Raw genomic sequence first — 25,263 nt, forward strand, 5'->3', positions numbered from 1 at the left:
ACGGGGACAGTGGGAGTGTTGGACCGAGTAGATACTGGGCTTATACTGAGCTCAAGAAATGGATGATAGGCTCTAGAACAACTAGTAATGAAAATGAATGAAGGTTGCTTTTACTGTTCTGTATCATTACGGGTTAACTTGAAATGGGAGAAGAAGTTGAAGATGAAGAATAGATGGCTCTAGAGATTTTAGGAGAAAAAAACTGTTGGCTTGTATGGAATAAAACGAAGCAAGCTTGAAAATTTTGTTGAAAAAGTAGAAGAGAGTGTGTAGAAGTAGAAAATATGTTGGAATTGAGAGAAGTTGTAAAATGGGTAGAAAAGCAAGGATGTTCCAAAACTGTTGGCTTGTTATGAATTATGTGTGCAACTTGTTGCCTTTTTATTCCTTTCACGAGTCATGAATTGAGCACTACTCTATTATTTTTCTGCATATGCTTTTGCTGCTTGTCATAAGAATCATGATGAGACGGTTAAAGTTATCAGAAGAATCACGTGAAAATTAGCCAAAATATAAAACGTTTTGTATTTTAAATTCTTTTGTGGAAAAAGGGCTTCTCTCTCTCTCTCTCTCTCTCTCTCTCTCACAATTAAAAGAGAATGCATCTAAGGCTAGGCTATACTCCAAGGCTAGGCTAATTTTTTGATATCATAATTCTCAATCCAAATATCTTAACAATTATAACAAACTAATTCTAATGTCCTTTGGGCAACAATTTTTTTGTTTTGTTTGAGTTTTGAATATTTTGGGGCAATCAATCATATATTAGAAACTATATATGTATGAATGTCCATAGTTGAGATGCTTACCACTTGGATCACAATTGTCATCCTTAACCACATCAATTGACCCGACACATTTTAAGTATTCTTCATATCTCCTTATATTTAAAAGTGGCTATAGAGATATAAACAGTATCTCCTTATAGTATTTTGTTTGATACTTTTTATCTTACGCTTCTGTCCCTCAATATCTGATTGTATTACGGTTTTGCCCCTTTTTTATGTAATGACAACATCGGCATCACGGGAGAACAACGAGTTCCTGAGCCTTTTTTAGCAGGCCAGCTCGTCTCTTTGAGAATGTGACTTGCCTGCTATTTGCACTCTCGATCCATCTCAATCTTTCCTCTACCTATTCTCAAGAGCCTCAAACCCAACTGATCAAAACCCTTACAAAGCCAAAAAACCAAACCAATTCTTGTCAACACATGAAGTGACGGAACTCTGTTTTATCTCGCTGAGAATGAGTTCTCTTTGGCTTTTGGGGTTACTTGGTAAACTTGGGAAAGGTAGGGAGGGTTGTTAATTTAAGAGAAGAAGAAGATAAAGAGAAGAGAGAGAGAGAGAGAGCGTTTTTACCCCCAAATGGCAAGAGCCTGGAAACGACAACCTTGCATAGCTCTACATTTTGTTTAGAGCTTACGCACGACTCTCTTTGCCATATTTGGAGTGGTATTCTGGTGCTATTGGGTCTCTTCTGGGCCTTATTTAATAATTTATTTGTTTTATGAAATACAATATCCATGTGGGTCTGGGAGGAGTTGCCCACGGTAGCTTAGTGGAGGGAAATCAATGGGAGAGGAAGAGAGAGGGCTACGGGCTTCGGCCTGTTGCGGGGAGAGAGAGAAAGGTTTGTGGGGAGGAGATCGGCATGGGGAAGGTTGCCGATGACTGTGCTTTGCGGTGGCACGGCAACGGTGGCCGGTGACGCTGGGAGGAGCCAAGGAGAAGAGAGATCGAGAGGGAGAGGGGCGTGTGCCTGGAGGGAGGAGAGAGAGAGAAGAGGAAAAATTACGAGAAAAGTTAGGGCTTGAGAATTTAAATCTCCACCCTTTATTTGATTCTCTAGATTTGATCTAACTGCAGAGGTTAAAACACTGAAAATAAATTAATTTAAAATAGATAATTAAAATATAAATATTATATTATACATTTAAAATTAACTTTAATTTATAAAATATTAATCTTTCATCATTAAATAAATGATGAAATTTTACTAAATATTTTTAAGAGAGTAAAACTATATAAATAATTAGAGTTTTTAACATAATTTAAATCTCATAATATTCTTAATTAACTAAAATTATTTAAATAAAATGATTTTCTACAATTATAATATTTTTAAGATTTCTAAAATATAAGAGGCTTACTTGAATGATGAAATAATAAAATATTCTATATTTTCTAGTGCTCTCTAAGTCATCGAGTAGTGTGGTTGAATTCTACAATTCATATATTTTGCTAAGAAAACTATTATTAGAATATCTAAAGTCTTTTAATTTCCATAATACTCATATTATTGAAACGTTTTGGTTATCATTAAGATACTTGTTAAAATTTATTTTTCTGCTCTTTACATTAAGTTATTGACTAACTCATTTTATTAAAAAAATTATATTATTTTTGCCATCTCTAATTTTTTTCTCTAGGAAAACGTAACTCGCATGTTGGTTCACAACTAGTATATATATATATATACACACACACACACACACACACATATATATATATATATATATATATATATATATATATATAACTAGTTTGGAGGTGAATCATAGAACGCTTTTGTGTTTGGTTGTTGAACCAAACTCAACTTATCTCAAACCAATCAACAATGAGATTCACTATTTTTTCAACTTATCATAAAAAAGTTAAACTCATATCAATCTATTTAATACATTTCAACCTATCTTAACCTAAAAAAGTTAAACCTATCTGAATGATACTTACAAAATACTAGTATTCATAACTTAATTCAACTCATCTTAACATCTAAACATACCCGACTTTCATATACATTCATACTTTTCTTCTTTTCTCTCCATTTTATGACAACTCTCAAATCCTATTTGTAATATGATTGTGAAATTTTACGGTTTAAATAGTGAGATGAAATGATTTTAGATGAAAGTTGAATAAAATTTTATTAGAATATTATTTTTTTAATATTATTATTGTTTTGAGATTTGAAAAAATTGAGTTATTTATTATATTTTATGTAAAAATTTTAAAAAAATTATAATAATGAAATAAGATGAGATGAAATAAAACATTTTTACTATCAACACGGGACATCAAAAGTAGAATTCTTCCATTACTAACGGCACGATAGAGGAAATAAGACAAAGCGTTATAGAGGAGAGAGAGACAACTTTCCAAACATTTAAAATTCTAAATTGTGTAATATTTATTTACACAACCTTTCAAATTGTTCTAAACTTAAATGACCAAATTCATGATATTTTAATCTGAGATTGGAAGGCGCGACTCCGTTATTGCTTCAACAATTAATTCACTGCAAAGGGTACTTGAAAGTGTTCGGTTCAACTAGTTTTATTAAAGATATTTCTGATAAAAATAAAAAATAAAAGATGAATCAATCACTTTACATCCTTCCAGTTTATTTACCAACTTGCCATTGGTATTAAAAATCCGAACTCAAAAACCAACATTTACAACAGAACTCTTCAGCTCATCATTCATATATCACAGCACACTTAATTTTTAATTATTTTATTTTATTTTTATTATATTATTACTAAACTAAAAGAATTATCATTCATATACCGCATATTTGATAAGGAAAAAAAAATCATATATGATGTATGATATAAAGATGATGAGTAGAATCATATACCAATAGATAGATCCACAGGGATGCCAGATATTCGCAAAATGAAAGAACTTTTAGAGCATAATTAATATTTAAAAAAGAAATTTGGCAGCCAACAATTGCATTATGGCCAAGCCACAACATGAGACCAAAGGATAACTGCATTCATTTCCTTTATTTCATGTAGAGAAAACTAAACAATGAAAATGAACTCAAAAAAGAAAAAAGTTCAAAAAAGAAAAAAGTATACATGGTGTGAATTTTCCTTTTGTTGTCGTCTTTTGTTTTGTTTTTTTTTAGTTCAGAATTTTGCTGCATTATGGCAGAATTGTATCCATCAAAGGCAATAAACTTATTTCCAAATCTTCACAGATTTGTCATGACTAGCCGAGGCAACCATCCCTGTTACCGGTGACTGTGCCAAAGCTGATATCACACACTCATGAGCTGGAATTGTCATACACTTATTCACGGCCATGTTCCAAAGTTCCAAAGACTGCAATTAATGGAAATTTACCAACCAACATTAGCAACATTTGATGGAAATCAGCTCAAGGTCTAAGTTGTTTTGACAGTTTTAGCTTCAGATAATTGGGGTTTCCCCTAGGCGATGGCTTTTAGATATCCCAAAGTTGGGCAAATTAGGCTGCTGTCTTGTATCATATAGCAGCAGGTTCCAGAACCATCCTATAGAGACACTCAGGACAAATGCATCCATCATCACAATGGTAGGCATTCTTATTTGGTAAAAGTGCCGGATGTTCCTTTTTGGCAAGTAAAGTGATAGCTTAAAAAAAGTATAATCTTGGTTAAAAAAACCATTCTCAAGGGATGGCAATTCAAGGGTTACCTAAAGAAATCTTGGACATTTAGGTTGCACATGGATATCCCTTGAATATGAAATCATTTTCTTTTGTCTATTGGTAAAATTTATAAGGCATTGATAACAGTGATAATGGCAATAACAAAGCAAATATCACCTGGTAGCCTCCAATGACCAAGAGAGTGGAGTAGCTTGGGTGGAAAACACAAGAATGAAACATGTTTCCACTGGAACTGAGCTCGTGAATGCACTCTCCAGAGGCTAATGACCACACTCTGATAGACTCATGACTTACGGTTGCCAAATAATCTCCACTCGTGTCCCAACAGACGGAGAGCACTTCTGTTGAGTGCCCCTGAAGTTCAACAGACAAAGCATTAGTATCTGCAGATTAGAATATGTAATGAAATTTAATATTGATTTATTAAACAAGACAGAGGAGTTCCAATGGCTTCCTTCAAATTTTCCTGAATTTAACAATGATATCATACTTGTAATGAGTGTGTCCGCCTATCAGTCTCGACATCAAAGATGGACACAACATTCTCTGTTGCCGCAGCCAGAAGTTGTCCAATTCTAGGCTGAAATCTCACCTGTGTGGAACCTCCCTGGTCATTAAAATACTGAGGATCAGAAGGCAATGTACAAAATCCAACAAAGCTTCCAAACTTACATAGAACAGAAAAAAAAAAAAAAAAATCCAAAACTAGCCTTGGAAACACGGGTTGAAGAATATTGATTAATTTTCCAGAAACGAATCTCACTGTTAGCCTCGCAAGAGCAGAAAATGTCGCTCTTCTTAGGGTGAAAATCAAGGGATGTAACATGGGAGGTGTGCCCTTGATATGCCTTTAAGAAATAGTTTGGCTGCAAAAATAAACTAAATTAAGCACGATAAGTACACCAAAATCTTCACCGATAATAAAAATGCCACACTGTGTATGGGCAAGATGCGACTCTACATAATAAAGAAATTAATTTGAACACCACCAATCACGTAACCATCTTCAGAGACATGGACAGATGTACAAATTTGAGAACCCAAAAGACCAGTGCTTCATCATAAGCTCACTTTATTTTTGTGAAAGTCAATTTCCATGAGGTGGGAACAAATAGCAGAAGGTAAAAGTAGAAACAAGGTGGTACTTTTCATAAAAGTAATAATTCCCAGCTAAAAACAAGAGGTGCAACCAAGTACAGGGGAAGTATGCCAACAAAAAAACATAAAAATCCTAGCATCTGAAGTTTCATGGATCCAAGAATTCAATTGAAGTAAAAAGTGCAGCAACCAGTTGCACCCGTCATACTTAGGCCCCGTTTGGATAGTGAAAGTGTGTCATCTCATCATTACAACTTTCCAAGATTCTTACACAAAATATAATAAACAATTCAACCTTTTCAAATCCCAAGACAATAATAATATTAAAAAATAATATTCTAACAATATTTATTCAATTTTTAACTTTCATCTAAAACCATCTCATTTCATCTCACTATCCAAACCACACCTTAGTATTACTACAATAACACACTAGGAGGGGAGAACATAAATTTTCTTGTCAAATTCCTGACCTAGCGTTTAATAAGAAAGAGATGAAATGTGAAATTTACTTTTGCAGCATCCCAGAGTCGCACAGTTTTATCAAATGAAGAAGTTGCCAGCTGAGTTGAATTTGGTCTGAAGCGAACATCAGTAATTATCAAAGTGTGTTCTTCTGGAGTGCTATCAGTCTGCAGCGTCTCCATGTTCCAGAGAACAACCTACTAACATAAAAAACAGTAAGCATTTACATCTCACTGATCCTACCATCACAGTAAACCCATCTTCAGGGGAAATCAATGTTTAGCAAAAGAAGAAGAATGAAAATGCATATTTAGATACAACTAGCTCTTCTGAGTATATCTGCATCCAATGTGAGCCGATAACAAGTATAATCATGCCAGCTTCAAACAAAAACTCCAAAAACCAATGAGTGAGGCAATGGCAAAATCATGAAATTTTCTAAAATTTGTAAACACCGTCAGCAAGGGAAACTCATAGGTGGATAAAATTTCTTTCAACCATTGATTTCAAGTTTCTTCCTGTCCATTTAAGTCTTTTCTAATCCATTGCACAAGATAGAATATCGTTTATCTTGGAAATTTTTCTTTATTATGAAATATAAATTTGATTTAAACCATGTGAGGAAAGATAAATGCAGAAAATGCTTAATAAATCCCTCTTTATATTTGATAAAATCTTCTGGTTGTGCTGTGTGTCCCAATCTTTGATGCGAGCATTTGCCACTGGTATTGAAATGCCTTTCACTTGAATGGTATTGTTAATATATCTCGCGAATCACGACGTGGAATGCAAGAAGCATAATCTTGACTCGAAGAGCATTTTGTACAAGTTGCATCTCCCATATAAAAGCTAGCCATCTCAAACAGGAAAGTTGATTAGAGCCGCTCATACAACAGGGAAAGGGACAACTATGATGAAGAAACTCAACATGATGATATCATACAGAGCTATGTTTGTGGTTAGAGCCACTGATACAACAGGAGAGGGACAACTCTGATGAGGGAACTCAACATGATGATATCATGCAGAACTATTTTTTTTATCTGACAGGACAGGCACTGAAAACTCCAAAGTAATTAAAGCATGGGGAGCAGTGTTTGAATTTCACCTTTTGCTAGATGTTTTCCACAATACCCATACTTGAGATACTAGAAGAGAAACGACAAGTTTTCCGTGTTAAAAAACAGCCAAATTCACAGTGGAATCTTAAATTCATAAATATAAATTTTCTGAATAAGGACCTGATTAATATTTTTGCCAAAAACTACATCGTAACAAAAGCTTTGATGCCTTGCACATACCAAATAGATATATACAGACATTGGTTGCATCACAGAATGATGGTGATAAAGGACAACAACGAACAAAAGGACTTAAGATATTGATTTTGTTAAAGTCAATGAGAAATCAGAACACTAGACAGAAGTTCTTTGAGCTTCCATTAGTAGCGTTAGGAGATTAATTGATCTGCAATTCCTAAATCAAAAGATTCTAAACAGACTAGTATATATTAAAAAAATATATATTAAGTTTTTCACTAATGTAGTCTGTTCAAAATATGGGATTCATGCCTTGCCTACTACAATGCATTATACCTTCTTGTCATGCCCGGCACTGGCTAATAACTTGCCATCTGAAGAGAAATGACAGCAGACAACTTTGCTATTGCTTTTACGTATGGAACCAACTTCGTTGAAGGAAAAACCTAATGTGGAGAGACAGAGTGTTAGTTGCAATCAAATTGATCAATCATCATTGCTCAACCCATGAGATCATTGACTACCTTTTGAAGTCTCAGCAGCTTGCTCAGCAGAGTTCCGTTTCAATGCGCCAAATAAATCCCTTACATCTCCATCATCATTCGAGAGGAAAGATTCCACATTATCTTCTAAAGAACCAACATCTCCAAAAGGTTCGATGTCTTCCTGCAATTCAAGACGAAGTCATCAACAGGCCTTGATTTATAATGTGCTGTATTTAGCTGAACTAAGAGATGCATAAGAGCATAATACAACTAAATAAGTGCAACATATATCCATGGAAGCCTTGAACCTTAAGCAAGGATCTCCAGGCATACTTATCTAACACATGATCCATGTGAGTAACATGAGTAGCGGTCATACATGGAACAAACTTGCTATGCAGTGCGTTCTGGAACAAAGTATCCCAAATTTAGAAATGTGCAATCCAGACTACAGATCCTAAATGAATTGAAATCTTATTACAAGTGTATGATTACAGGATGGAAGATCCCAACACAGTATGGGCTCCATCATAATCAACTAATTCAGACCATCACATTTAGATACTATTACTGGCACCCTATAATTCACATACAATCTCCAATTGGCCAACTCATTATGATGATGGTGATGGTCGAAATCATCTCTATGGTCTTAACAACTCGATACCTAAGGCTTAACATATTAGCTTAAAGTGCAAGGAACATACACGTAAAACTTTTCTACAAATTGTGTAAGTTATGCAGATTACAATTTCTCAAAAGATAATATACCAGCTGGTTTGTGGATGATGCAAGACCACCTGCCCCATCTGCACCATACATCATTAAACCTTTTGACACACTACCAACATTCTGCAGATTCCCCGCCATTGCAACTCCATCACCAGGAGTATGAGTAGAAGGAGTTGATGGCTGAGAGTTTGGTGAAGGACCAAGTGTGTTTCCTGTGCCAGTACTGTTGGCAGCTCCAGAAGATGAAGGCCCTTTCCTTTTTCGGCTACTCTATTACAGCATAAACAGCCAAGTTACTAACTTGCAAGACATAACCCAAAAAACTATCAAGAATTGATTGTGCCTCCAGTTCCAAGAAGTTTTTGAAGATAGCAAACAAATAGATGTTGCAGTAGAAAAAATTCTTTATGGCATTATGTCAATATAAGTGAGCAAAACCTGTTGCAGTTGCTGTGGATGCAAAGGATCTGGTTGCTGAGATGAACTCTGCTGCATCTGTGGCATGTTCATCTGCTTAGAACATGCCAACGGTTCAGAAAAATGTTAACAGAGAGCTCACTGGATAATCTTAAACAACAATACAAAAATGAAAATATTTTCAAAAACATTAAAGTATGCTGCAATAATCCCTTTTCTTTACTTACATAAAATTTTATAAAATTTTACATAGACCTAAATGAAACATCAGTAAACATTTGGGTATTATCATAGATGATTTGCAATGTCTTTGGTAATACTAGAGATGGTATTCGAATCATTCCTTTTCTATTCATGCCAGTGCTGCAATAGAGAAAATTATATCAGCAAAATATCCTCACTAGTGAGTAACTAAGATTATAGTCACACTTGTGGAGCATGATAGAAATAAGGTTGCTAGGATATATGTCGATAATATAAAAGATTCTTAATGAAGTAGGAGTACTTTAGAAATCCTTTTTGAGATGAGCACCATATTCCTAATTAATTCTAGTCAAAACTTATTGTAATTATTTTGAAAGTTCTGTGATTTCCAGCAATTGCAATTAGACCTGAAAACCTCAATTTGTTTAAAGAATTTCACCTTTTCCTAATTTAATACAGACCCAAATTTGTTTAAAGAACAATGCTTGATATGAAATAGCCAATTTCACAAGCAGCAAGGACTGTTTCCGTGGATAATGGAAGACCAATGCTTGATCAACTGAGGATAATCAAAACACAAAGTCTTTCAATTAATAAGGTCCAAGGCACCCCAAGGACAGAATCGATTTCTATACATCAAAATAACTGTTCAGCATCAGATTGAGATAAATTAAATGAAAAAAAGGAATTATAAATCACGCAATAAAGGATATACATAATTAAGCATGTATCATAACGCTATCATATTCTGACAAGAGCGGGAGTGAAAAGCTTGCCTTTGATGAAGTTGATTGCATTGGAGAACCTATGGATCCATCATTTCCAATTTGTTGGCCATCTTTCACATTCATAGAGCTCCTAGACAATCCTCTAAACCTTTGAGGATCCATATCTCCATATATAGGTGAACTACCAAGAGTTCCTTGTGCTTGCACCTGAGCTAAGAGTTGTTGCTGTGGCAACAGCTGAAACTGATTGGCATTCTGTAGGAAAGGCTTTTGAACTTGTGCACCTAAACCTGGCCGAATTTGGTCAATCCCCTGAATATTTTGACAAACGCCTCAGTTAGGAACTTGGAATTGAGGGGATGTTTTTCCCATAATTCTCACATACACGCACTACAGCGTAGAACTTACTGTTAAAGGCCACCCCTTCAACGGAAGGCTACCAACTCCAGGATTCAACCCTAAAAAAGCAAAGACAGCAAAGAATAACAAAATTACTCAGAGCATGACTTAAGAGTTGGTGGGTGCTGATTTAGTTGCAGTGGGTGGAAAAGCTGGCATTGTTACCACAGATATTTTGGTACACCACATTCTTGCATTTTTTGTGATTCATGTGATGTCATCTATTTCCTGAAAGGAGTTATATTTGCTTGTAGCAAGGGATTCATACAGACCTCTAAACATAAGGCTCCATGGAAATAAAGAGGCATGCTTTTGTATCTTTTATTTTGACTTGAGGTAAGTAAAATGAACAAATATAAGTTTTTTTTTTCTCTTTAGAAAAGAGCAGAGAATGACCTAGTACATAAAAAGTACACAAGAGAGCTTCCTATTCAAGAGAAAAAAAGACCTGCAGTTCAAAAAATCAGAAAAGGTGGAATAAAGCAAACTATTATGTGCAGCTATCCATGTGTAAAGGGAGAAAAAACATTATTTTTCAGCTCTACAGCCGAAGTTTCTCTATCTTCAAAGGTTTGTGCATTCCTTTCTCTCCAAATACACCACATTGAGCATAAAGGAGCCAACCTCCAAACTTCTAAGATGTTGCTATTCATAATCCAAATCAACAACAAAAAAATTAAAGAGCAAACTCCATATAAGAAGGTGATCAGTAGACTCCCTACTCTTCTTAGACATATAATACCAATCCACCACAATGACACTCTACTTCCCAAAATAAAACAACATAAAGCCCGAGAAAATATAAGACAAAAATAAAAACAATATGAATAAAAACTGAAAAGTTTATAGTCCCTTCAAGGAAACCTTTAATTTTTTTTTCTTTTAAATACCAGAGAAAAATGTATAAGAGCTATGAGGGACAATTGGAGAAGATAAGCACATTTAAGAAATGAATCCCAGGAAGAAGAAATTGTAGAGGGAGTCAAGTTCAAAAGCTATCTAGATTCAAAGCTTTCGATTCACCACAAAAAATATTTATAGAACAAGGGAGAGGACAGTAGTAATATACAGGGGTTGAGGAGCTAACAAGATTAAAAAACAATAAACTTCTTTGACAAGCACGGATTTTTTTTAATGTCAAGACTTTAGAAGGTTATGTAAGATGAATCCGGATTGATAAAGTCCAAAGTACACAACAATTCCACTACAATAAAAGATCCACACTAGACATTATGACACTGCCCTCTATGCAAAAGATATATTTAAATTAATGTTCTGATGCTAACTCTTTAAAAGATTGGTAAAACAATTTACACAACAGATTAGATTAATCAAACAATGTAAATTACAACCCTATCTGGATATGCCTCCTTTGCTCATGAGAAATTTAACAAGGATCCATCCTTGTATTTTCCCATCTACATCGCTGAGGAACCAACGACTTGGGATAGGTTGAATACTTGAATCTGTTTATTTTTCTTCTTTTTTCCAGTTTATTGATGGATGAACAATGAACCTATGATCTATCCAACAGCACCCCCATTCCTTACTACTTGCGCCAAAGCTGATAACTCCTCATATAAAAATTACTAAAGATGCACAACTGTCTCCTAGAAAAGAAAGCCACTTCAAGCGTGCCTTAATATGACTGAGGTTCCGTGATCTCCATAAACCTTAAGAAACTTCTAGAGATTTACCTAAAAGAGCTTGCTGCTGGAAACGTTTTGTTAAAAAGCATCTGATGCAAAACAATCCATGCGTACAGCATGTAAACCCTCAATTTCGGAAAAGGACATAATTGAATCTATTTCCCAATCCTTAAAAGTCAGTCAAACCTGGGATACGATTGAAAAGATTCCCTATGCAATCCATACAACTGACCACTTTTATTATTATTATCATTATTATTATTATTGACACCGGTTGTCCGAGAACAAAGTCTCAACTAATCCCAGGGGTGCGCAGGCCCTCGGCAATGAGTTTCCTGTAAGTGCAGCTCGGGTAATTCAACGGGAAGTTCCCCCAGTCCGATGACCCCTAAAAATTGTTTGTATCCAAGAGGATTTGAACCTTAGACCAGGAGGGAGCATACCACCAAGACCAAGGTCTTTACCACTTGAGCCAACCACTAGGGGTTCATACAACTTACCACTTAAAATTGTTTATTTTATGCAATGCTATATAAATGCTAACCGTCAAAGGCACTCTTAACTCACTGTGAAACAGAACAGTAAAAAGTGAAACAAAGTGACCAAAAAGACTAGAAATGCACTCTGATAAGCAGTTCAAATGTATATTACATTTATCTTCCTGTAGTTTTTATTTTTTTAACAGTTTCTGGAAGGTCCTTGTTCATCACCTTTTTGGGGGATTTGGTTCCTTGATCAACTGGATATACTTTCTATAATATAACATTCAATCTTATACTTTTTGTTTCCAAAATACTGCACAAACATTTCTCACTATCACGTGAGCCATGCATGCATATTACGCATGCCTTTCAACTTGTTTAAATATACGAGATGAAAAAGGTATATAAAAATGAAATGATACCTTAGTTAGATCTGTTTACAGCAACACCATGAAATTAGAAATGGACAGAAAAATAGTGATGCAACCTTTAAATAAAAACTAAAGCCCACGGATACCAGACTCAAAGCCTTTTTTTTTTTAAAATTGAAAAAAAAAAAAGAATCATTGGGGTATCCATTGTGAAACATACTGCTTCAATCTGTACCCCCTTGTGAATACTCAAATCCACATAAAATTAGGTTTTTTGTTGCTTTTGGTAGAGCCAACCTGAATGCTAATTCACTATAAACAGGAAATCGTACCTGCATTTCCTATTCCAGGTTTTGACTGCATGATTCCCTGCGCATACATCAAAGAAGAATCCATAGGCAAGGATCTCTGATTAGCAGCCATGTTAACTTCGCCTTTGATATCCTACAGGAACAAAAAGAATCAATAGTTTAACCTTGTTGCAAAAGAACAAAAAAGGAATAATGCAGTGCTTAGCATCATGTTTTCAAGTCATTACGGTGTTATGTTGACTTCGTGCCTGGATTTGCTGTAATGCTGCAGTCACACTTCCAGAGTTTCCTTGGACCAACTGACTGTCTCAGAAAGATAAGCCAAGAGATATTCAGCTACCTACAGATAAAGTATCAGATGGATATAGTTAAAATAAAATCTACAGGCAAGTCTACCCAGGATGATTAGTAGTTGATTTCAAAAGGGCCATCCTAGCATCAAGAAGTGGTTGGGATGTCTCTGATTCCATTGGATTGCTATGCTTCATACGTTCCTCATACATCTTGGCTGCCAATGCACTTGCAGTAGACTGCCCAAGAACTCCTTCAGGATTTACAGAATTCACTGGACCGCCCAGGGGAGGATGATTAGGATCCCTTCGTTGCATCTGAGCCTGACGCATTAGTTGCAACTGCTGCATTTGCAGTTGCTGCTGTTCTTTTGCTTTAATTTGTTGAGCCTGCAAACCATTAACATGGGAGGGAATGGGAAAAATAAATGAGGGATTATCATCAGATGAAGAATCAAGCTAGTGGTTAAACATGAGCATAAAATTTGAAGATCCACCTCTATGTAAGCTGCAGCAGGCTCCGAATGTTTTTCATTGGTCCTAGCGATAAAAATGTCCCAGAAAACAGACCACCATTCAAAAAGAAACCCACCAGGAGCATCAATTGCTGCATGTGCAAGCTAATAGTTATATACACTAATAATCCAACCACCAAATTTCCAAACCAATTTTAAATTCAACCCAAACGAGGATCATGAGATCAGATCTTCTACATATTCATTCAGGTAAAGAAACATTACTTTTTGTTTTCGATATGTTTTCATTAAGGTTATAAAAGCGAGACTTTTCTTTACTTACCCAAAAAAATGTTTTCATTCAGGTCAAAATCTAAATTAAGAAATATAAAGGAAAACTATATATTAGACTAAAAAAATATTTCACGAAATTTAAGGGAAAATCCAGTACTAGTAAAACTATATATTACCTACAGGGTCTGGTGCAACCTTCCCTTCAGTCATGAAGGATTTCGCTGTGGCATGCAATTTTTTCTTCACCAAGTAATCATATATATAAACATCAAGCCTGGCGTTATTTGGTCAAAGTAAGAAAAGATTATAAGAAACCATTATCATAAACGTAGCAACAATAACATACGCAACATATAGCAGAATAGAATAGAAAGCAAATGATTTTACATTTTATCCGCTTCCCAATTGCTCTGCGCCATTGCTTCCAGTCCAAAAGAAGCCCGAACTGCGCAAGAACCAAAGAGATCCAAATTCAAATCCTCAATTACCGCCTCTCATTATCCCAGAACCAAAAAATATGAACCCACAAAAATATGGATGTGAAAGAAAAAAACAAAAAGAGGAAGTAAATTGGATTAAGAGTGAATTGACGGGAACTAACCTCAAAGTCAACTGAGAAAAATAGATCAAAGCCTGCATCAACAGTCCAAGATTTGCGCAGCAACGATCACCACTGTCAAAATATTCATATCAGAATTATAACAAAATCAACGAAATACTAATAATTGAAGAAGAAAAATTCGAGAAATAACTAAATTGTTGTAACATCCGAATTTGGAACCTGTATCTTGGAAATCGGTAATTCAAAACTTGAAAGAAGGAATGGAAAGGTCTGTTCTTGATCGGGAAGGGTATGAAGTTGGCGACGGGGAATAAATTAAGTAAAAATACAACGAGGAAGTTTAACAGAGAAAAGAGTTACAAGCAGAGCAGGGTACAACGAACCACAACAGCTTCGGAGTCCGAGGCTGAGGCTCGGAGCCCTTGTACGGGTTCTCTGAAGCGACTGATCTTTTGTGGTCAATAAAATTGGAACGACGGGCCGACGGCAGAAAGGGAGCCCAACTCTTATTTTGCCACGTCATATGGGCCCTACAGAATGGCTGGGTCATGTGATCGTGGACTTGGAACGGGATTGGGTTGGGCTCACGTTTTAAAATAGTGTAGACCTTGACATTTATCTTTATCTTTGTAGATTCTATTATAATATTTTAGAATTAGAAATGTTTAGTCTATAAATAAATTTTATAAAAATAAATTTATAAATTGATGCGACGTGTCATATTATAAAATTATTTTATTATAAGTAGATCTGACATCTCGTCATATCAATTTATAAATTTATTTTTATTAAATCCCTGATCGGACTAGGTGTTCGTGTTGGATTTATACCCTACACTCCATATAATTAATAAAATGTGCAATATCTTAGTTGTTTATACTCACTATATATCAAAACCATGAAGGATCACGGCCATATGGTGAACTTCATTAATTACTTCCTTTATTAATGAATATATATATTAACATGAAAGAACCAAATAGGTGAGTCATGCCTATTGAAACAATAGTACTCATGACAAGAAAGTGATGATGCATGGGCTTCACACAAACATGAGTACTGATCCTCTAAATGTGGTTTACTAAATTTTGATATATATATATATATATATATATATCATCATGTCAAGATTCACCACTCAATTAATTATCTCAATTTAGTAGTACCAATGTGTTATAAATATATCGTATTCTTGTAGTGATCTTATCAATTCAATTTCAGTTGAAGAACTTTACAATTGGGATCTGCCTGCAGTCGATGATCTCAACAATGATCATGAGCAACTGTCTTAACATAATGACAAGCTGGTGCATTCTTTTGAAGCAAATGCCAAAGGGTCAAATCACATTCATGTTTGGAACAAAACAAGGTACGTAAAAACTTCAACAGCTTAATTTGTATCCTATTGAGATGTGGCAATACTTGATACGATATATTAGTCTAATATAAACACGACACGATAATAACGAGTTTGAGTTTAGTCTTAACGGGTTCGGGTCAAATCGAGTTAACCTGTTAAAACATGATTGTTTAACGGGTTGATAACGAGTCAACTCGTTATGACCTGTTAAGAAAGTTAAAGTTACAATTATACTCTTATACATAAAAGTAAAATTGTTGGGATTATAATTTCGATATTTTTATTGTTTTGATTGTAATTTTAGACTTGTAGTTAGTTTTATATACATGAAATGTTTGCATGCACATCAACTTATAAAATTCAATATAATTAATTTGCATAAGTAAACAATAGATCATCATGATCACTTATTGAATTAACAATATTTTTGGAAAGGTTGCCTGCATTAATATCTTTTTCCTACAAGAAAAATGAGACTTATCATCCCATTTGATAATCTTTTTTTACAACCATGATCAAGTAGTGATTTTTTTTTTCTTTTTGCTTTTTAATTTTTAAATGAAAATGATTTTTTTTTCTTAAATTCTGTTTAATATTATTGGAAGTGAAAGAAGTTTTCATGGTTGTCAAAAAGGGTAGTCAAATCATGGGATGATATATAAATAATATGATGTCCAAACAAAATGCCAATATATATGCCTATTTAATTTTCTCAGTAAACGATGAATTGATATAAAGATGTACGTATGTTGTTGGCCATTAAATAATATCATATGATTAAGGTTGAGAAATTAAGTTGATCTAGCTTGCTGCTCCACACATGATCAGTACCTTAATTTCAACTTCATGATCTCCAAATGATCCAATATTGGCACGCGCGCAGCAGGTTCTACTCTTTTTGATCCCTAAAAATTAGAAATAGAAAAGCGAAACCTGAAAGTTCATGATGATCGAAGGAACTAGTTCTAGTTCTCCATGCACGCCACACGTCAAAAGCCAAGTCTAGTGCAAATTATTTATTGCTTATCCAACAGTATTGCCTTAATTCGTTTCTGAGCATGTTGGGGGAGAGGACAGTTGGACAAGTAAATATTCAATGACAGATCATGAGCCACATTTACTTATCCAATTAAGCATGATATATCTTACAAAAAACGTATTTCTCTACATGTTATTTATTGATACGTCGAAAATCATAAAATTTGAAATTCAAAAGAAAACTAATAAAATGAATCTTATAAGTAAAATTATGAGTAAAACTATAAGTACATGTAGTATTACTTTTTCTCTATACATACCACTCTTGTTCATTGCACCGCTCTATTATAGTGGGCTCTGCTTACTTTTATTTAGCTAGATGCATCTTCTTATTCTTCTTCGCATGCTGTCGTTGTTGTTGTAATTTTCTGCTTCTTTGTTGGAACTAACAATGGTGGCTCTTTCAGGTTGTCTTGTGGTTGTTTTGTTGTGTACTTTTCTTGCGAGTGGTTTGGTTATGGCTGATGTTATTGGGGTTGAGGATGACAAGCACGTAGTTGGTCCCCCACATTTGTATACAAAAGGAGGTCTACATCATGGGATTTATAATAGAGGGTTTAAACATGGATGGTTTGGTAAGGGTGGTGACCTTAGTCATGGTGGAAGCGGTCTAGGAGGTGGTGGTGGAGGTACGGGTGGTGGCTTAGGTGGTGGTGTTGGTGGGGGCATTGGCAGAGGAGCTGGTGGTGGTGGGGGTCTAGGTGGTGGAGCTGGTGATGGATCTAGGGCAGGTGGCGGGATTAGTCGTGGAGCTGGTGATGGATCTGGAGTAGGTGGCGAGATTGGTGGTGGAGCTGGTGGGGCTGGTGGAGGAGGTTTAGGTGGAGGCATAGGTGGTGGTCGATCTCGGGCCTGTCTCTTATACACATCTAGATGTGTATAAGAGACAGGGTGGTGGTGGGGGTCTAGGTGGTGGAGCTGGTGATGGATCTAGGGCAGGTGGCGGGATTAGTCGTGGAGCTGGTGATGGATCTGGAGCTGTCTCTTATACACATCTAGATGTGTATAAGAGACAGGTGTAGGGTTTGGTGGTGGAGGTGGAGGTGGAGGTGGAGGTGGAGGTGGAAGTGGTGGTGGCAGATTTGGCAGTGGTGCTGGTAGTGGTGCAGGGTTTGGAGCCAGTGGAGGGTTTGGCAATGGCAAAGGTGGAGGTGGAGGTGGAGGTGGAGGTGGAGGTGGAGGCTCTGGGGGTGGTAGTGCACACTAGTGTGCTTGCTTGGATGAGCTTCTGCAACAACTACAGAAATTGTTCATTCTATACATGATATACATAAGTCATATATATGCTGGTTTATATGGGGTGTGTTGCTCATTCTTTCTCATATTTTAGTCACTATAAATTAACTTGCATTGAAACTTTCAAAGTTTAGAGATGCTTCTCTATTTGAAAAGAATATTTATCAGTAGTTGCAGCTGCTTCATGTTGGAAGCTGCATCTATATAAATATATATATATAAGCTTGTAATGCATTTCTCAATATATTATCATGAATAAAATCATTCCAAAGTCTAATTTAGTTTATCATTTGTCAAAGTTTATTTTGTCATCTCTCTATTATACTACACCATTAATATGATCTCACTCTTGTTCTATTATGATGATACAAGATAACTAAACCGCTCTCTTACTTAACCTCTAATAATAATAAATTATGACCTAAGTACAGACAATATGTGTCCAATTAGTGAGGCATTCACAATAAAAAAGAATTAAGAAAAAATTGCAATATGCAGAAAACACAACCAAAAAACTATCATGGAAAAAAAAAACCAGATGTTGCTCATGAATCAATTTGAAGATCATCAATCGTACTTCCTTTCTGCTATCATGAATCAATTTTTTTTTTAGAAAAATGATTGTTGCTCAATTTTATTAATTACCCTTAATTATGGCGGATGAACGCATATTACAAAAATGATAAACTTGGAAGTTACAAATATAGAAAGATAAAAGCTCCAAAACCCAAGTTTTTGAAAGGAAATGAGAAACATAAAGGGAAAGTGCCACATAACTAAGTAATAATCTAGGAAATTAGTGCTGAATAGTCGGAAGACCTACACGATCCAGAGAGAGCAGAGCAATCATAGGTTTAGGGAGTTGAAGAAGAGAAGAAAAACTGATCGTGTGTCCCGTTGCACCATAATTGGTTAGGCTGTTGGCAAGTGCATTACCTTCTCTGTATACATAATTGATGTTAAAAGGGAAAAAGTTCTTGAAATTGTACAATATCATCCCAAATATTGGTATAATTCTAAGGGGAAAGATTCTTTATTAAGCCAATTAACAATAATAAGAGAATCAATCTCAACAATCAATTCAGAAGCACTCAGTTCATAGCTTAAAATTAAGAGAACTGCTACAGCTACTAAAAAAGTAGCTCAAAAATGTGTCCCGAACGTGTGTTTTATTTTTTATTTTTTTATATATTTTTTTAATCATCATAAACATTTTTAAAAAAAATAAAAAATTCACAACATCATTAAAAAACACCTCCTTAATCACTAAGTAAAAAAAAAAAGAGAAGGAAAATTCGGAACACTTTTTGGGTCCTGAAGCATTTTTGTAAAATTAAACCAATTCTCAGAGCAAGTTTTGCTATACAACCTATACCACACTCTAGACTCCACATTTTTTTTAATTTTTAAAATTTTTAATATTTTTAAAAATTTTTTTTTTGAGTTTATTCTTTTAAATTATTTCAAATTTTTTATTCATTATTTATATAATAAATATTTGATAAAAGAAAAAAATAATAAAAATTAAAAAAAAATATTGAGTGTAGAGTGCTAGGAGATTGTGAAGATTTTTTGTCTCGAAACTAACAATTCAGCGAGAGCGTTGATACCTCCTGTACCCAAAAAAAAAAATAAAAATAAAAAAAAAGGAAACTTGCAATGATAGAGAAATTATAAGAACGTAAAATACCACCACATCTCGCATTTAAAAGGTAACAAGCACCGTCAATGTTTTAGCTTGAGAGTACCTAAAAGAAGTAGAATCCACTTGACTAAAATTGGCTGTTTGGTTCGGACAGTTAACCAAGGGATGTGTAAAAAGCTGAGAACTTCAGCGTTGTCCTTATGAGTGCTATGAAAAATCTCGTGAATCTCATTTGAGTTAACACAAAGTAAACAAAGTAATTAAATGAGAGGAAAAATAAAGCTTATGCATCAGCCAAATTAAACGACTAAAGAAGAGGAGGATTGAAGAAGATTTTGCCTACTGGCTGTGCATATCGATAGATATATATATATATCTCTATTATATAAGTGTCTATCTAACTATTACAATGTTTTTTCTTGTTTTTCTTGTTAAAGTTTCTTGTTTCTCGTTAACTCCGTTAACTTTTGCCCAACAATTCTATCCCTTTGTCTAGCTAGTGTGTACATTTTTGCCCCCTGAGTTCCTTATATTTCGTTCGTCTGATCGAGGGTGTTTTGGTCTTTTTAGTGAAGGTGCGTCAAAGAGTAGCAACTAATTTCTTGTGCATCTTCTGTTTCCTCCTCTCTCTCAACTCAGACCCTCTCTCTCTTCTGTTTCTGCTTCTATTTAACGTGTTTAGTGCTGGACAGCAGTTCTTCTTCAAGGAGCAGGAGCTCTCCGTCGATTTCTCCACTGTTGGCGTGCAGTCACCGTAAGGAAGATCCATCGACATACACGGCTATATGAAATCTGGAAAATACATAGCATACAAGGCATTAATTAAATAAATTCCACAATGCATTAAAAGAGGTAAAATCTGAAAAAGATACAAGCTTTCAACTACGATGGCTTAGTTTTGCATCACAACCACAATCCAACGAAAGGAAATCAGGGTTAGGGCTTATACCTTTGGTGGATCTCTTCCCAAAACAAAAAACACAGAATAGGAAAGGCAGGTTTGGCTTGGGGAACTAGAGAGCACACAAAATCCTTGACTTGTTATTTTCCTCTTGAGAATATGAAATAATAAGTGCTTGGGCTTAATTGGAAGGAGAACAAAAACGGGGAGAGAAAGAGAAGTGTCGTACGGATAGCCTTGAGGACTTGAGAGAAATTTTTCCTTTTCCTTGCCTTGGAAGCCAACAGGTTGGAGGGGGTAAACTTTTGAGACTCCTTCCAAAATGGATGATGAGGATTAAATTTGGGAAGATATTTCCCTTACTTAACAAATCATGGCTAAGATTAAAGGAGTTTTATACTTAAAATAAATAAAATAGTAAAACTAGGGGTAATGTTGTACAATCATATAAGTATACCCTTCCCTCATTTTAATAAGTCCCATTTAAATAAAAGTATACTCATCTTAAAATAAAATAATTAAAAATATTTATTTTAAAATGCATAAAAGAATATTTCATTTAAAGAATTAATAAAAAATGACGTAAAATAACATTATTTATATTGAAAGAAAGAAATTGAACTGCATTGCATTAAGATCTCGACACACGAACTCTCTTCTATAGTTCTATGGTAAAGGATGTAACATGATTAAAAAAATGAATTCTAGATACTTAATGTACAAATTAATATGTACTTGTGACGTGTTGCCTGATCACATCATATATGCATCTTCCACGACTTAATTTACACGATGATCATAAAGAGGTGTCATGCATTGCATGGTCTGCCACAAACCAGCTAGCCAGCATCTTGAACTAATTTTTTTGTTAAACTTGCATTAAACAAATTTAGCAAAATGATCAATTTGTAAAATTTGTATTAAACTATGGCATATTTTGAATTAATCATTTTGTTTTCTAATCTATCCAGACATGTAATTATTATACTTTACTAACATATCATTATCCAAAGATATTTGTTAACATTTGTTAGATAATTTATTAACAATTTTTCTTTTATAAAAAATCATATAATTTTTGTAAAAAATCTAAACTAGGCAAACGTCCATTGGACGTTGCTCTATTACTAGTATATATAAATATAAATATTTCTTACTTAAGATTTGAAGACGAAACAAGAAAAAATTGTATGCTTGGCTTGTTTGGAAATATATCCCATCCCAAAATTCTCATAACATTTCATCTCATTTTTTTCTCAAACATAATTCAAATACAAAATTTATAAACGAATCATTACAATTTTTTCAAACTAATCATTACAACTTTTTCAAAACTTTTAAATAAAAAACAAAAAACAATTTAATTTTTTTCAAATCCTCAAACAAAAATAATATTATAACAATATTTTAACTTTATAATATTTTTTATTCAATTTTTTCTCTTTCATTTCCCAAAATCTAATAAATACTCAATTCAAACTATCTCACTACTATTCACAAACTATCTTACTACTATTTACAAAATTATCATCTCATCTCCCTCCCCAAACGAGCCTCATCATGTACACTATTCCAACAAAGATCAAGCGAGGATGATACATATGTAGATGATGAGCTAGGTGATAGTAATTAATACTGCTTTATTAAACATATATAGGTTAATTTATTCTCTGGGTACATATATATGATATATCTTGCTTACTTGTTGCTACATTCAGGATTCGGACCAGTAGCTAGGAACACCATAATTAGCAGCAGCAACTTCATATTGTCGATTTGTGGAATTTTTCTTATTCTGTATTGGATGCAATTCGGCCACTCATGTGGATCATTGTTGTAGTGTTGGAGTTGTCTAGCTTTGAATGAGTGAGATAATAATATGGGCATATTTGGAAATTGATCACATGCATGTAGGAGGATCATGAAAGAAAGTAACATTAATCAAGAGAATCCCGAGAAAATTCAAGGCCACTAATAATATTAGAGCTAGTGATGATCTTATTTTGCTAGCTAGCTAACTCTTGCAATTGAGTTAGAAGAGGTAACTGTTGGGATGAACGCAAAAAATATAGTAGAATATTTTTATAAAGAATAATTAAATCGACAATCTGACTAGTAAAAATAAACTCACAAATAGAATAAAAAAAACCAAGCAACCCACAAGCAAGACAACAAGATTTTTACATGGAAAACTCTTCAATCCGAAGGGAAAAGCCATGGGACCTAGTACAATTAAAACTTCCACTATCAAGAATAATGGGGTTACATTAGGGTTGTGCAAAATTCTGAAATTTTCGACTCCGCCCGACATCCACTCTGATTCCGACTTCGACGGAGTCAGAGTCATCAGAATTCGGAGTAGCTTCGAATAGATAATCGGAGTCGGAGCTCCAACTCCGACTCCGACTCCAACTCTGATTTTTTTTAAAAACAAAAACACAGCTATAAAACGACGTTGTTTTGAACATTGGCTCGAGCGAGATGTCGAGCGCAAGTCGAGCGAACCTCTCTGGAAGAGTTCTGCTCGAGCGCCACGTCGAGCGCACTTCGAGCGAACCTCTCTGCATGGGTTCCGCTCAAGCGCTGAGTCGAGCGCACATCGAGCGAACCTCTATGTATGGGTTTCGCTCGAGCGCTGAGTCGAGTGCAATACGAGCGAACATCTCTGTATGAATTCCGCTCGAGTGCTACGTCGAGCACACTTCGAGCGAACCTATCTATATGGGTTCCGCTCGAGCACCGTTCGGAGTTCTGCTCAGAAGTCGGAGTTTCAATCGGAGGTCGGAGGTCGGAGCTCTGACCTCCGATCGGAGTTGGACTCCGACTCCAGTTTGGAGTCGGAGTCGGAGGGACAGTTTGGCTCCGACTCTAGTCGGAGTCGGAGGTCGGAAACGACAACTCCGACTCTGTTGAAGTCGGAGCACAGCCCTAAGTTACATATTGTCTTCTCTAGAGTAATCTTTAGAGGCTACAAGTACATTAAGAATATCTATATTCTTGGTTCAATACATAATCATCATTATACAAGTGGATATCAACTAGGATTATAAGAAAGATCTCACCAAGTGGGTATTTGCAGTAATAAAAAAAAATTAAAAAAAAAAAACTTCATCAAAATGAAGTTCTCGCCATCATATAACGTATTGAAATTTCGTCAAAATTATATCACAGATGATCCTTCAAAACTCCAATGGAAGTGTGAGAAAATGAAAAATTCTTAACTCTTTCGTACGTACAACTGCAACTCTCCCTCCCTTCTTTCTTTTTCCTTTTCTTTTCTTACTTTTACACCAACACACGGCACACTTTTCCGAATCACAAAACCCCACTTGTAAAAATTACTAAATTGTCACTAATTAGTAGCTTAAATGGGCTTAAGTGGTATAGAGGGAACCACCCAACAAATCTTCCCCCTCTTAGGGGTGATAATATATGACACGACTCGTTAACCCAATACGAACACGACACGATAAAAACGAGTTAGAGTTTAGTTTTAATAGGTTCGAGTCAAAATGAGTTGACCTGTTAAGACATGATTGCTTAACAGGTTGATAACGGGTCAACCCGTTTTGACTCGTTATGATCCGTTAAGAAAGTTAAAATTATAATTATACCCTTATACCTAAATATAAAATTGTTGGGACTTTAATTTCTATTTTTTTATTGTTTAGATTGTAATTTTGGACTTATAGTTAGTTTTATATTTTTTATAGATATTGTGATTTTAACATTTATATAAAATTATGCTAAACTTAACTAGGTCAAACGGGTTAATTTCGAGTCTGTTCAACCTATTTACATAAATGGGTCAAAACGGGTTGACACGATACGACCCGTTATGTTAATGGGTCGTGCTAAAATTTAAGATTTTGACACGATAAACTTAACAGGTCGGGTTATGGTTGACCCATATAATATAAATACATGTCTTGACTAGGGGTGTAACCGGTCCGGTCCGGTCCAGTTTTGGATAAAATCTAGGACCGAACCAGTATGTATCGGTTTTGTATTTTTCAAAACCGATTACGTGCCGGTTACCCTCCTAAACCGGTACTTCTGGTTTTACAGGTTTCCGGGCCGGTCCGGTTCTGTTTTTCGGTTTTTTTTAAATGTAAGTTTCACAATTTGTCATTAAAAATTTGTTTATAAAAAAAAACTGATTTAAAAAAAATTGTTTTATACTTTTATTAATATATTAGACTATATAATAGTATTAATATTAGACTATTAGTATAGTTATAAGTTATATATTAGTATTAGTTATAAACTTTTAGTGATTTAGTATTAACATTTTATGTAATAATTTATAAATTATAATAAGAAATTATTTCATATATGAATATATATAATTATATATATTATATATAAAAATTTCACATAAAAATTTCATATAAAACTTATATATATTAATATTTAATATATAAAAAATATTTTGTATAA

The 25,263-nt window shown here is 34.6% G+C and overlaps 2 protein-coding genes across 3 annotated transcripts; one reads left to right on the top strand and one right to left on the bottom strand.

The window, feature by feature from the left end:
- Positions 1-3,761: 3,761 nt before the first annotated feature.
- Positions 3,762-15,069, bottom strand: LOC109003595 (transcriptional corepressor LEUNIG_HOMOLOG-like). 2 transcript variants are annotated; one of them, XM_018981800.2, is made up of 19 exons: positions 14,863-15,069; positions 14,683-14,754; positions 14,469-14,526; positions 14,258-14,355; positions 13,830-13,939; positions 13,439-13,722; positions 13,270-13,345; positions 13,064-13,175; positions 10,239-10,288; positions 9,879-10,142; positions 8,920-8,991; positions 8,521-8,751; positions 7,789-7,930; positions 7,601-7,710; positions 6,053-6,202; positions 5,153-5,308; positions 4,933-5,049; positions 4,599-4,796; positions 3,762-4,114 (listed from the first exon to the last, which is right to left on the bottom strand). In XM_018981800.2, exons 3-19 carry the CDS (start codon positions 14,498-14,500, stop codon positions 3,971-3,973), a joined length of 2,346 nt encoding a protein of 781 aa, XP_018837345.1. In that variant the 5' UTR covers positions 14,501-14,526; positions 14,683-14,754; positions 14,863-15,069; the 3' UTR covers positions 3,762-3,970. The 2 variants fall into 2 exon arrangements, with proteins under 2 accessions (XP_018837345.1, XP_018837346.1); XM_018981801.2 differs by having other exon boundaries at positions 3,971-4,114; positions 14,834-14,963.
- An 810-nt stretch (positions 15,070-15,879) lies between these two features.
- On the top strand, positions 15,880-18,248 carry LOC109003594 (glycine-rich cell wall structural protein-like). Its single transcript, XM_035683777.1, has 3 exons — positions 15,880-16,012; positions 17,449-17,895; positions 18,058-18,248. Exons 1-3 carry the CDS (start codon positions 15,901-15,903, stop codon positions 18,246-18,248), a joined length of 750 nt encoding a protein of 249 aa, XP_035539670.1. The 5' UTR covers positions 15,880-15,900.
- Positions 18,249-25,263: the final 7,015 nt, after the last annotated feature.

The sequence above is a fragment of the Juglans regia genome, chromosome 12 (genome assembly GCF_001411555.2).
Source record: "Juglans regia cultivar Chandler chromosome 12, Walnut 2.0, whole genome shotgun sequence".
Taxonomy (NCBI): Eukaryota; Viridiplantae; Streptophyta; class Magnoliopsida; order Fagales; family Juglandaceae; genus Juglans; species Juglans regia.

Coding starts and splice junctions, on each gene's coding strand:
- LOC109003595 (XM_018981800.2), bottom strand. CDS start 14,500: ATGGCGCAGAGCAATTGGGAAGCGGATAAAAT. Junction 7,711..7,788: donor AGCTGCTGAGACTTCAAAAG/GTAGTCAATGAT, acceptor TCTCCACATTAG/GTTTTTCCTTCAACGAAGTT. Junction 4,797..4,932: donor GGCGGACACACTCATTACAA/GTATGATATCAT, acceptor GTTGAACTTCAG/GGGCACTCAACAGAAGTGCT.
- LOC109003594 (XM_035683777.1), top strand. CDS start 15,901: ATGATCTCAACAATGATCATGAGCAACTGTCTTAACATAATGACAAGC. Junction 16,013..17,448: donor CATGTTTGGAACAAAACAAG/GTACGTAAAAAC, acceptor TGGCTCTTTCAG/GTTGTCTTGTGGTTGTTTTG. Junction 17,896..18,057: donor TGGTGGTCGATCTCGGGCCT/GTCTCTTATACA, acceptor TATAAGAGACAG/GTGTAGGGTTTGGTGGTGGA.